The 14,454-nt window shown below is 40.2% G+C and overlaps 1 protein-coding gene across 3 annotated transcripts in view; it reads left to right on the forward strand.

Annotated features, from left to right (window-relative positions):
- LOC126352187 (tudor domain-containing protein 7-like) overlaps positions 1–14,454 on the forward strand; it is a 203,383-nt gene that overhangs the window by 71,666 nt on the left and 117,263 nt on the right. For all 3 annotated transcript variants that reach the window (XM_050002669.1, XM_050002668.1, XM_050002667.1), the window contains 2 exons: positions 9,792–9,953; positions 10,067–10,312. In XM_050002669.1, the coding sequence (XP_049858626.1) occupies positions 9,792–9,953; positions 10,067–10,312 (408 nt within the window). The remainder of the gene's footprint in view (positions 1–9,791; positions 9,954–10,066; positions 10,313–14,454) is intronic.

Raw genomic sequence — 14,454 nt, forward strand, 5'->3', positions numbered from 1 at the left:
CGTCGAGACTGTGGACGTCCACTGCATCCAGATACTACCTGTGTGCCTCCTCCCACTTGTATCACGGTACTCCAAAAGGTTTGGAGTACAAGACCCTGGACCGATGATTCGCCAAGAGGCTAAATGTAAATTTGAACTATTGCAACCATTTGTTTGACGTCCACATATGATGCAACGACATTACCATCGCCATCACAGGTACCAGTCGTACCACACACTGCTGTGAACAGCGGTCCCATTGGGCCCCCAGAACACATTTGTGGTAGGGAGGGAAAGTACCTACTTCGGGAGCAAGGACCCCCAAATGCAAGGGACATTAGTCCCCTCCCCCCAGCCAGAGAAGCAACAGTCTCCTCTGGCTCCTCTCGTGTGGAAGGGGCTGCCTGGCTGAGCTACAGCAACTGTTAAGCTTTAGACTTGCTTCCTGCATTGCCCTCCAGTAAACTTGGTTCCCAGCAATGCGGACCTCTGCCCTCCGCATCTATAAGGGATATTACAGGAACTGTAGTGACTATAATGGATTGTCAGGTGGAGTTTGCGTTTATGTCCTAAACTCGGCCTGTAATGAAACTGTGCCCCTTCAAACCCCTCTTGAAGCATTGGCTGTCAGAATAAGTATGATACAGGAAATAACTGTCTGCAATGTATATTTTCCTCCAGATGGTGCAGTACCCCTGAATGTATTTGCTGCACTGATTGATAAACTCCCTAAACCTTTCCTACTTTCAGGAGATTTTAATGCCCATAACCCCTTGTGGTTGGCACCATGCTTACTGGCCAAGGCAGAGATGTCGAAACTTTGTCTCAATTCGACCTCTACCTCTTAAATACTAGCGCCGCCACACATTTCAGTGTGGCTCATGGTAGTTACTCGGCTATTGATTTATCAATTTGCAGCCCAGGACTTCTCCCATCTACCCACTGGAGAGCACATGACGACCTGTGGAGTAGTGTCCACATCTCCCATCTTCCTGTCACTGCCTCGGTGTTAGGCTCATGCATGCCTGCCCCAATGGGCTTTAAACAATGTGGACTGGGAAACTTTCACGTCTGCTGTCACCATTAAATCCCCCCCCCCCCACACACACACACGGGAGCATTGATGTTATGGTTGAGCAGGTGACTACAACAAATCCTTTCTGCAGCAAAAACGCGATCTCTCACTCCTTAGGCTGCCCCTGGTGCAAGACAGTCCCCTGGGGGTCGGTGGAAGTCGCTGAAGCAATTGAGGTGTGTCGGCAAGCTCTACAGCAGCATAAGCGGCAAGCTTCCCTGGAGCACCTCATAGTCTTTAAACGACTTCGTGCCCGCGTTTGAGCAGGAGTGTAGGAAGAGAAACGTCTCGATCCTTGGGTGCCATATGTCACTTTCCTAAGTCTGGGCAAAGATCAAACTTCTTTTCGGGTACCAGACCCCAACAAGTGTTCCTGGTGTTAACATAAATGGTGTGTTATCTACCGACGCAAACGCGATTGATGAGCACTTTGCTCGAGCCTCTGCATCGCAGAATTACCCCCCCCCCCCCCCCCCCCCCCAGCCTTTTGCACTCTCAAAAGGCAGCTAGAAGTGAAATTCATCTCATTCACTACATGCCACATTGAATCCTGTAACGCCCCATTTATAGAGTGCACTTGCACATTGCTGCCAGACTGCTCCTGGGCCCGTTCAGATCCACAGTCAGATGATAAAACATCTCTCATCTGACTATAAGCCACATCTCCTCATCATCTTCAACCTGATCTGGCACGGTGGCATCTTTCCATTGCGATGGCGGGAGAGCACCATCATTCTAGTGCTTAAACCCGGTAAAAACCTGCTTGATGTGGATAGCTAACAGCCCATCAGCCCATCAGCTTCACCAACGTTCTTTGTAAGCTGCTGTAACATGTGGTGTGTCGGCAGTTGGATTGGGTCCTGGGGTCATGTGGCCTACTGGCTCCATGTCATGGCGGCCTCCACCAGGGTCGTTCCACCACTGATAATCTTATACCCCTTGAGTCCATCTGAACAGCCTTTTCCGGACGCAGCACCTGGTTGCCACCTTATTTGATTTCCGAAAAGATTATGACATGACCTGATGACATCGTATACTTGCCACATTGTATGAGTGGGGTCTCAGGGGCCCACTCTTGATTTTTGTCCAAAATTCTTATTGCTCCGTACTTACCCTGTCCCAGGTCAGTGCCTCCCATAGTTCCCCCCGTATCCAGGAGAATGGGGTCTGTAGTGAGTGTATCTCTATTTTTAGTGGTCATTAACAATCTAGCAGCAGCTGTCGGGCCGTTCGTCTCACCTTCTCTGTATGCAGATGGCTTCTGCATTTCTTACTGCTCCTCCAGAACTGGTGTTGCAAAGCGGTGCCTACAGGGAGCCAGCCACAAGGCGCAGTCATGAGCTCTAGCCCATGGCTTCCAGTGTTCAGCCGTGAAGTTGTGTGTCATGCACTTCTGTCGGCATTGTACTATTCATCTGGAATGCTAACTTAATGACAATCCACTCATGGTAGTGGAGATATATCGATTCTTAGAACTGGTTTTTGATGCTGGATTGACGTGGCTTTCTCATCTTCATCAGCTGAAGTAGAAGTGCTTACAGCACCTCAATGCCCTCCGCTGCCTGAGCAACACCAACTGGGGTGCAGATTGCTCTATGCTGGGGCAGCTCCATAGAGCCTTGTTAAATCCTGCCTTGAGTATGGTAGTCTGGTTTATGGTTCGGCAGCACCGTCAGCGTTGAGTTTACTCAATCCAGTGCACCACTGTGGCTATAGACTGAAACAGGATATTTCACGACGAGTTTGGTGACCAGTGTCGTGGTTGAGGGCAGAGTCCCTCCATTGAAGATTAGGTCTGCACAACTGCTCGCCAGTTATGTTGCACACATTCGTAGTTCTCCTGGGCATCCGAATTACCTCTCCTTTTCCCACCCCTAGTGTTTCATCTCCCACATTTGAGGCCCAGGTTGGGGCTTCCAATTGCAGTTCGTGTCCGATCCTCTTTCGGAACTGGAGTCCTTGCCTTTAACACCTATACTTAAGGTCCATTCACGTACTCCTCCATGGTGTACACATAGGCCGCGACTTTGCCTGGACCTTTCACATGGCCCTAAGGGCTCAGTTAACCCCACTGCTCTCCGCTGTCACTTCTTCTCGATTCTTGACATGTATTGAGGCCATGAAGTGGTTTACACTGATGGCTCGATGGCTGCCGACCACATCGGCTTTGCGTATGTCCATGGAGGACATATTGAAAAGCATTCCTTGCCAGATGGCTGCAGTGTTCTCACTGCCGAGCCGGTGGTTACATCTCGTGCTCTTGAGCACATCTGTTCATGCCCTGGGGAGTCATTTCTTCTACTGGTAGAGCACTTGCCCACGAAAGGCAAAGGTTCCGAGTTAGAGTCTCAGTCTGGCACACAGTTTTAATATGCCAGGAAGTTTCAGTAGAAAGTCAGTCTCTCGTGTGACAATTGCATTTGCATCGTGTAACATGGCGATACCTTAAAAATAATAATATGAAGTTACTACACAATTTAAACAGTGTCTCTGTTTCCCACAAATTTGTGTTGGTTGGCTTAAGGCCTTTGCAACAATTGAATTACTCTATCTGCTCTCCTCTGCAAGTGCCTTGTTTCTAATCTCAGTCCTGTATTGCAAATATTGATGAGACTGACCTGTAGTAGATGTGTTTGAGAATGAAAGGAGCTATTGCAATTGTGAGATGTTTTAATAAGTAATCATTACATATAATTATTTCACAGATGAAGTTGATATGCTCTTTCCATACAAGAGTTCATTCATCACAATGACTAGAAGCTTATGTTTATTGAATGTTTCAGCAGCAGGCAGTGATTGAGCATTTATGTTCACTTGAGGTTGATTTTAATGTAAGAAAAAATCATCGCTGTTGTGTTTTGCTTATGTAGTGTTGGTTCATTCAAAATAAGATATTCTGTGATTAGATATAAGTTCTTTTTATTGTTTTTCACTTCTAATAAAGGATATATTATCAGTTTAGTTCACCAACTTTGAGTTGCATATGCTGTGTATTGTTATTAATGTAACCCAAACGACGTTTGCTGCAGTATGGACTATCAGCTCGGAGACCATGGCTACGGTTACCCTTGACACTGCATCACAGACAGGAGAGCCTGTGATGATGTACTCAACGACGAACCTGGGTGCACAAATGGCAAAACATCATTTTTTCAGATGAATCCAGGTTCTGTTTACAGCATCATGATGGTCGCATCCGTGTTTGGCGACATTGCGGTGAACGCACATTGGAAGCATGTATTCATCATCACCAACTGGCGTATCACCCGTCATGATGTATTCGGGTGCCATTGGTTACACATCTCGATCACCTCTTGTTCCCATTGACGGCACTTTGAACATTGGACATGACATTTCAGATGTGTTACGACACGTGGCTCTACTCTTCATTCGATCCCTGCGAAACCCTACATTTCAGCGGGATAATGCACGACCGCATGTTGCGGGTCTTGTACGGGCCTTTCTGGATACAGAAAATGTTCGACTGCTGTCCTGGCCAGCACATTCTCCAGATCTCTCACCAATTGAAAATGTCTGGTCAATGGTGTTTGAGCAACTGGCTCGTCACAATATGCCAGTCACTACTCTTGATGAACTGTGATATCGTGTTGAAGTTGCATGGGCAGCTATACCTGTACATGCCATCCAAGCTCTGTTTGAGTCAATGCCCAGGTGTATCAAGGCTGTTATTACGGCCAGAGGTGGTTGTTCTGGGTACTGATTTCTCAGGATCTATGCACCCAAATTGGGTGAAAATTTAATCACATGTCAGTTCAAGTATAATGTATTTGTCCAATGAATCATCATCCAATTTATCATCTGCATTTCTCCTTGGCGTAGCAATTTTAATGGTCAGTATTGTATTCTTTGAGCATAACATAATGTCATAGGAGCAACAACATATATGACATAATCTTGTATTAAAAAATGATCCATTAAGTAAGTTATAAGGCGCTTAGTGTATCTATAGATATTAGTTAGATCAAAAACACATGTATCCAATGTATGATAATTCCATTTTAGACACTTGAAAGTGGCCTAGGGCCAAAATTGTAAAATTGTGCAGGAAATAAAGAGAATGGCAGCTGAAGGTTTCAAGAAATCTTTCAAAAAATGATTATTAAATGTTTTATTAATTCATTTCTGCATTAATTAAGTAACCTAAATAATGTGTGTCTCCAGCTGCTAGATGCTTCTATTTTGAGCTTTGAGTTAGTTTCAAAGACCTTACATACTGTTGGATTCCTCAGGAAAAATGAATCACTGATTTTAGTTGAGTTAATTGCCATGTGTTGAATTAACCATTTCTTCCCTGTATGCTGCACAAAATTTTTCAATGAAAGCTTCATGTACTGACTTTGACTAGTTGGCCAACATTTCATTTTCTCTCAGTACTGTATTACTGACAAATGGATACTGTCATCTCACATTCATTATATTCTGTTCTCTCAGCTCCTTTTTTTTTTTTTTACCAACATCAATGGATTTGCTTATCTGATCAGGATAATGTTGTGCTTTTAGATTATTTAGGGGTTTCCTGTAAGTTTTTCTGTAGGGTTCGAATTTTTTTAAAAGGAAGCATTGCTGTTTGGTGTCCTTGAAAAGCACAAATAGGTCTTTCATACTTTCACTTAATTTGATAATTTTGGTGGAACATTAAGATTCTTGATACTGTTGCACATGTCCACTTGAAAACGTAATTTAAATATTTTATAGAAAAGTCCCCATCATCAATTTTTTGTACCTGCTGCCGAACTGTGTGTGGAAGAACTTCCTTAAGATTTGTTTTGTAACTTTTTATTTTATAAATAAGTAAATCACAATGGCGATATTTTGGGGGCTATATTAATCTTTATGGGTACAGTTGTATAACCAAATAGAGCATTTTCAATAGTCCTCACCACCGATTTTCCCCTATGTAAATTATTAATGATGTGGTCAATGAAAGACTCTGATTCATGTGGTGTTTTTGTAGCTGACGAATTTATATGGGTATGGTTATGGAACTGTCACTTGTTAGAATATCTAAGATAATTTACTTTATGGCCTGAAGAGTGTTATGTTGATATCTGCTTGTTTTCTTGTTTGTTAGTTGGGAGTTTAACCAGAAGTTCTACTAAATGGTGGAAGAGCATCATTATTTGGAATTCTCATATCCCAAGTGTTAATATTAATAAGCTATTCTGACAAAGCTTTAATTTTACTATCGTTTGTTCAGAGCCCCCTTCCATAGAACTTTTCATCAAACCAGTTAATTTTTTCACAATGAACATTACTTCTGACATAAATATGCTCGGCACACACCTTGTGTATCTTTTCACGAGATACATTCAAAATTTTAGATTTATTTAACTTAAAAACATGATTCTCTTCAATCATGCACTGAATTTAATTCACAGTATATACACTGAGGTGATAAAAAGCCATGGGATATCTCCTAATATTGATCAGTTCTCCTTTTGCCCAGTCTAGTGCAGCAGCTTGATGTGGCATGGACTCATCAAGTCACTGGAAGTTCCCTGCAGAAATATTGATCCATACTGCCTCATAGCCATACATATTTGCGAAAGTGTTTCTGGTGCAAGATTTCGTGCACAAACTGACTTCTTGAGTATGTCACACTACACTTGAATCCTACCATCATCTCTTAGCAAGTAAAAGCAGGGCTCATCTGACCAGGCCATGGTTTTCCAGTCATCTAGTGTCTAACCAGTATGTACACGAGCCCAGGAGGGATGCTGCAGGTGGTGATGTGCTGTTAGTAAAGGCATTCGTATCACCCATTAATGCCAGATTTCCCCCCAGTGTCCTAATGAGTATGTTTGTCATATATCCCAGACTGATTTGTGCAGTTATTTCACACAGTGTTTCTTGTCTGTTAGTCTGTCAACTCTAAGCAAACACTGCTGCTCGTCATGGTTGAATGATGGCCGTTGGTATTCTCAGTGCACCTTAGACACTGTGGATCTCAGAACATGAAATTCCCTATAGTTTTCCACGATGGCATGTCCCATCTGTGTAACTCCAGTTACCATTCTGTGTTCAAAGCCTGTTAATTCCTGTTGTGCAGCCGTAATCATGTTGGAAATGTATTCACATGAATCACCTGAGGGCAAATGACAGCTCTGGCAATGCACCACTCTTTTATACTGCGTGTGCGCAATATTACCGACACCTGTAGATGTGCATATCACTATGTCATGGCTTTTGCATCTCAGTGTAAGTGTTGTGTAGTCTCTCCCAGAAATAGATCTAATTGTTCTATTTTGTCAGCAATGTGTTAGATGTTTTGAAACATTATCTTAAATCATATCTTCCGTGGTGCAGTCAGCAAGTGTTCAGCCTTCATGTGTGTACTGTGGACACTTTCTTACACTAAAAATGTGACTTCAAGTTCACTGTTAAACAAACTTTATTTGCAGAGAAATTATCAAATAGCATCATAACATGGCCTTCACCATCTGTATGAGAAAGACATTGGAGCCAGTAGACTGCCACTTTGTCTGAATTTTAGACTCCAGAAATACCTTGTCACTTTCAATATAGTTTCAGCAGATACCATTCCACCGTTGATATCCTCCCTCTTATGGAGGTGTCTATAGTAGGCTTACACAACCATCACTAGCTTCTCTCTCTTCTCTCTCTCTCTCTCTCTCTCTCTCTCTCTCTCTCTCTCTCTCTCTCTCTCTCTCTCTATGTGTGAGTGTGTGTGTGTGTGTGTGTGTGTGTGTGTGTGTGTGTGAGAGAGAGAGAGAGAGATTTTAAAGAGTTTGTGATTTATTGGGATTTATTTTAATCAGAAGCTTATGTGGCTGCTGCAGACAAGGGACTTGAATACCCAATCCCTTACAGTCCATAACATCTTTAAATGTGTTGCACACTGGGTACAGAAAACAGACAAAAAAGGTCTACTTCAATTTTTTGTGCTCATATGTGAACACACAGAGTGTGTGTGTGTGTGTGTGTGTGTGTGTGTGTGTGTGTGTGTGTGTGTGTTACTAGACCATCATACCTCAAGTATGTGATACATTTCACCATGAAGACATTAACTTGGCCACAAAAGCATTTAGAACAAGCCTCATTCACAATCTATGGTGACCCTGGTGAGCCACTACTTCTCAACAGGTGACAGTTACTCATGGTGCAACAAGCTGTAAAATTATGGGAAAAGGATTTGGAAATGATCGGGGAAGTTTTATTTAAAAGGTAAAATGATTTTTTAAGATTATTCTGGAATATATTATCGGGTAAAGGCGGTGTTTTGGCTATCCGAACAGGCACTATTGCTAATGAAGAAAAAAGTGAACAATAAGATTTTGTTATGGATACGTAAGTATAATAATTACAAATGTTCCCATGTTCCTTCTTGAAATGATTTATTACATGTCTTCAACACTGGTGTGACACATTGGTGTTTTCTTCCATTATCATCACAAACATTTATTGTGATTTATTTTCATGGAACAATAAATAAATATTAATACAGCATTTAAAACTGTCCCAAATATTTCCACAAACAATAATACTTGGCATGCACACATTTTTTACATAAATCATCATGTGTGTCCTGTGTCTTTCAGATCAGACAGCTACTAATTAATTAGTGTGCACTGGTTTGCTTATTAATGAACATATCTGACCTTACTATCTTTCATCATTGCAACAGATGTTATTGCCATCTAGTGGCCACAGAGCACGTCTTTTAATCAACTTAAAAATTACTGCTACAAAGCATATACAAGTATTGCATACAGTATACAATACTGTTGCTCATGCTCCCATGGAGTGGCTTTTCAGTAGTTTTCTACAAGCCATGAGACCATTTGTTATTTGACGAGACCCCCCCCCCCTCCCCATCTCCCCCCTCCGCTTTCCTCTACTTGTAACTCTGTTGCTTTCCATTTTGCAATTTGCCTGTTTTGTTATTTCGGACATGTCTTATTTCTGCCACTTAGAATTTTCACACATTTGATGCTTAAAATCGTGTATTGGAACATCCATTTTGAATGCATTAATTTCACTGTTTCAGTTCCCATAAATTCCTCTTCTCACAGCAAAACTTGTCACTTTTATTCTATATCTTAAGTTAAACTTGCGAAAAAAGGATTGCAGTTGAAGTAATATAGTGGGAAAAACAATGAAAGAAAATGATACAGAAACAAATAAAATTGTGAAAATGAATGTACAACTGTACAGCTCCAACACATTCTTAAACAGAGAATGATGTAGACTTTACAGTTATATTGTAATAATATTGGTTTTGTAGATGTAAAATGAAAGGCAAGTAAACTAATGAAAGCCATATAAACTACCTGCTTGGTATTATTATTATTATTGTTGTTGTTGTTGTTGTTGTTAATTGGCCTTTAGACTGATACTTGGTTTTCAAAGTGTCATGCTCTGTTATGTATTTATTTTTTGGTTTCCAAAGAGTGATTCTGTCTATGTATTTACTCTTTGGATTATGAAGCATCATACCCTGTTATGCATTTAGTCTTTGGAAAATGTGTATGTAATTGACAATCAATAATATTTGTTTAAAACTATTATAAAAGTTGATTCAGAATATGTTATTTGCTGTTCAAAGCTGTCACAAGGACTTTCGGTAGAACAAGGAAATAGATTATCCATCATGGAATCATTTACTCCCATTGAAGGAGTTGATGAGTACTTTATTATTTTAATTAGTTACATAATATAAAAAACCTATGAATTATTTGAAGTTTGTTTATTACAGCAACAGACGACATTCCAACCCCAGACTGGAAGTACTAAAGTGGAGAAACAAGCAGTGCCTCCCCTTATTGAGTTTCCAGCAGACAAGATTTGGGATGTATATGTTACGAGTGCAGTATCTACAGATGAAGTGTGGGTTCGCCTTATTGGTGAGATGTATAGTGTAAGTATTGAAATGAGAAACTGTCTTTTTTGTGTTGTTTTTTATGTGATTTCTCACAATGGTATAAAGCTTTTAATTTTTGTATTTATCTATGTTGTTTTTAATAACTGCAGGATCGCTTTGAAAAAATGGCTAGTGAAATGGAAGATTTCTACAGCCAAAATAAGATGACTGCTCTCAATCTAAGAGATGGTTCATTTTATGCCATTGAATCTGATGACTGCTGGCACCGTGTAGAACTTCTGGAAGTAAATGGAGATGAGGCATCTGTGTATTACATTGATCATGGTGATGAAGACACAGTACCATGTGATAAACTTTGCGTGTTGGATCCTCAATTCGCAGCTCTACCCCAACAGGTAACAGTGATAGAAATTTTTGTCTAGTGTTGAAAGGAATGTGATTTATCAATATTTTTGTACAATACTTAGCATGGATGTTGCTGTAGAGTGAAGTAACTCAGTTGCTAGTACAAAGTAACGTGTGCAGCAAGGAAGCACATCATATGCAACAAAATTGTCTTCTTAGAAAGTTACAGTATTAGAGAAGGAAAGTTGCTACTCACCATATAGCAGAGATGCTGAGTCACAATAGGCACAACAAAAAGATTCACACAATTATATCTTTCAGCCATTGAAGGCCTTTGTCAACAACACACACACACACACACACACACACACACACACACACACACACACACACACACACTCACACTCAACTCTCACACAAACGCAACTAGCACTAGCACTGAAACCAGTTTCTTGAGACTGCAGCAGTGTGTGCAAGTTGCATTTGCGCGTGTGTGTGTGTGTGTGTGTGTGTGTGTGTGTGTGTGTGTGTGTGTGTGTGTATTTTTGCATCTATTGTTGACAAAACCTTAATGGCTAAAAGCTATAATTGAGTGAATCTTTTTGTTGTGCCTATCACAACTCGACATCTTCACTACATAGTGAATAGAACTTTCCTTCTCTAACATTGTAACATTTCATCCTGGATTTTCCTTTGTTTGCTTCTTAGAAAGTTGTTAGGTATGTTTATTGAGATCGTATTAACAGACAGAAAGAGTTTACTTCTGAAATTTCCATTACATTGAATTTTTGTTTCAATTATTCTGTTGTGTTACTGAGTATATCTTCAGATGCTTTTTGCACAGACATAATAATCATGAAGGTGTTGAAATGCAGCAGTGTGTCATAAATGATGCTGTGATGTCACACTCTTCAATTTTCAGTGGTTCCATGAATTTCTGTATTTTCTTCATAGCAGACGAGCTGATTTTGTGGCCCTGAATGTCAGCACCATTGTGTATATAACCATGAGTGGAAGTAGTAACAGTGAACACTCTAATACTCTCACAGATGGAGGGCTGTCACATGCTACGCATCTGTACTCACCACTGAACAAGTGCCCATTTTGAGCAAGAACAGAAACAGGTTGTAGATTGTGTCTCACATTTGCTTCTCTCTACACTTCGCTGGCAGTATCTGTAAGGCTACCTCAATCAGTGGTGTCTGTTAATTTTTCTGATATTTCAGTCATTGATGATGATGCTCTTTGTTTGAATCTATGCTGACTTGATTTTCTCATATTTTCTGTTTCCTTGTCTGTCAAAATTATCTCTTGTTCAGTAATCATCACACACTTTTTCGGCGTGATACAAGATTTTTCTCGTTTTATTATGTCACTACAGTAAAGCCTAATGTCACATCTTCAAAAGCAAACTGATGGTGTAGATAGAGGTTAGGTTTTTTGGTTAGAGGTCCTGTGTTTGATTCTTGGGCTTCATCTCAATTTTTTTCTTTCACGTAAAGGCCAGCAAGGAGACCCCCTCAGCCCCGTGAGGCTAACTGAAAAGCTGCTTGAATACAAAAGCAACAAAATTGATGTGCAAGTGGCTGAAGTAGTGTTTTACCTTGAAAGGCTTTCACCAGGCTAGGTGAGACACAACGTTTATTTATTAGCAGCAGAAGCATCGGCCATTATTTTTTTGGATTAGAGAACCATGTGTTTGATGTATTACAACTATGGATCATATTCTTTGTAGGATTCCAGACAAGTTCATGTGGGGTAGCAGTAGGAAGGGAACTATTTTCTTGCAAAATGTTATCAGTGCTTTTTAGTTTATACCAAAAATTCAGTGTTCCTTGTCTCCACATATTTTAAATACTTTCATGTACTTTTTTAAACAATAGTCTGAAGTGTTCTTGTCTTAGTTATGCAAAGTGAACACACAACAAAACTCCTCATTCCCGACAGTGAAACGCTGCCTGGCACTTGGTTGAGTATATTCTTTGCATGCTGCCATTTGCAATGTTTAGTCACATTGTGGAGTGTATGAATCCACACTTTGTCTAAATAAACTACTAGCTACTTTAATTCTTATGCTCCAGGTTTTCGTAAAAACTGTAGTGATTTTTTTTTTTTTCGCTCACTCTATCCCTTGACGGAACATATTTCTTCAGAGCTTCTTAGTTAGCCCTGAAATCCAGTTCTGTACAACAAAAGCTGCAAAGTTTTTGCATAGATTGTATTTTCTAGTATTGTTCATAATATTGGAGAATTTGTGGCCCAACAACATATTTTGTGTACATCATCAGTGACATGTTTGTTGTTTGCAGTAAACTTATTCTGCTTTGAGACAGATGTTTGATTACCGCTCCATGTGGCATTGTGTCTCGCCTTACACAATTTGCACATCACGGACTAACATAACTCTTACATGTAAACTCTTGCTTGCACTTCCCATCCCCTTCTCTGTTGGTACTCAACACTCCTGTCTTGTTCTCATTGTCAGTGAAATTAATGATATTAATAGCAGATTGTTAAAGTGAAGGTATTGTCTGCAATCACATGTTGTGCTCAAATTGCTAGGTAACTACACGTGCTCCTTTGAATTGGTATGTGAGTGCCTAGCCATGTGACCAAGTTAGCTCCTGCTACAGCTGGGCAATCACTTTACCTTATTCACTAATACTGTCTGATTTGTCTGTGTTGCTCATTTTATGTATACATTTAATGGGCGAACTTCTTATAAAGTTCGTCGTGGTAGCATGTGGTAGTCCTGTAAATAAATTGTAAGTACATGTACAGGGCATGAAGAGTAGACATTGATTGATTTTGTATGTTACAGGTGAAATGTCATTAAAAAACTAAAAAGATTGGAAGACTGGTTTCAGTTTTTTCAATCAGCAAAGTATGTTTTTGTGGAAGGCATGTGAGAGACCCATGAGATCAATGCTAAAAATTCTTCCTAATAAGGGTTACCTCATTCCTAAATTTTTAATCGGCGTTTTGATTGATTTCATCCAGTTTTCTTCCTATTGATGCTTGATGTGAATGAACAAGTTATAAGTGGCACAAAAGACAGGCAGTTCAGACTGTGGCTAGTGGCGAAGTTAAGAAAATATTTTAGGCCATTCTGTAGAGAGGAGTGTGAAAGGGGAAATGCTGAAATAATCCACGATTGGCATTGGCAACACAGCTTGCAGTGTTTAGCTTCATTGTGCAGTTGTGATAATACTATAGCTAGTAGGTTGCAATGGGAAAACAGGACAGTCAATGCGAAGTGTCCTGGACCGAGCAAATACCTTTTCTTGTGCCGTTTACAACTAAGACTCATCTTTATGCATGGGTTTCTGATGTACAGTATTCAGCAACTTTATTGATTATCAGCCTTTTAAATTCAAACACTGAGTCCTGAAGAACAGCATCTGTTATTTCCAGCTAGTGAGCTCTCTTCCTGTCTGGCGACTTGTTACGTCGCCAATAGCTAACGCAGTCACCACACCACACCACACTACTAATGCACATAAGTAGTTTAATACAGACCTTACCCCGTGAAATATTCAAAATTCCTAAAGTAGTGGATTGTAACGTATAAACAGGCACAAACAGGCACAGAAGCTATAAATCAAAGTCGGTACGAGAATTTTATTCTCCTCCTCCTAGGCAGCAATTTTACCAGCACTCATAATGTCAACTGACACAACCGAATCTCAAAGCCGTAAACAAAAAGGAAATAAATTTTGAAATTTTACATTACGTTTGTAGACCTATTAGGGGAAAAAAGTGAGTTTGCCACTTGTAATACTGTAGTATATGTAATTGAAAAGACTATCACTTCTGCTAATGGTATACGAGGTAATTGAGCCATTTCCCAACACATTACTGCCACAAATTATATCTTAAAACACTTAGTTTTGATGGTTCTTTCGTTTTATGTTTGCCTCAAAAGTAGAAAAAAATTTATAGCCCACATTGTGAAATAAAATGAAAACTGCGAAACTCGGTGAAAAGTGCTGGATTACGACGACTCGGATGTTAGTTTACCACCTGCAGTCAGTAGCTGTATAGGATGGTGATGCCCTGGATTCTAGCATATAGAGTGATTGACAGCAAGTTTACTTGGTGGCTTGTTGTAAAGAATGGCTGATGTGATCGGCTTATAGCAAATGGACTGACCATTGCTTCCACTTAGGTTTAATTTATATTGTTAACATCA

This window comes from Schistocerca gregaria, chromosome 1 (genome assembly GCF_023897955.1).
Source record: "Schistocerca gregaria isolate iqSchGreg1 chromosome 1, iqSchGreg1.2, whole genome shotgun sequence".
Classification (NCBI taxonomy): domain Eukaryota; kingdom Metazoa; phylum Arthropoda; class Insecta; order Orthoptera; family Acrididae; genus Schistocerca; species Schistocerca gregaria.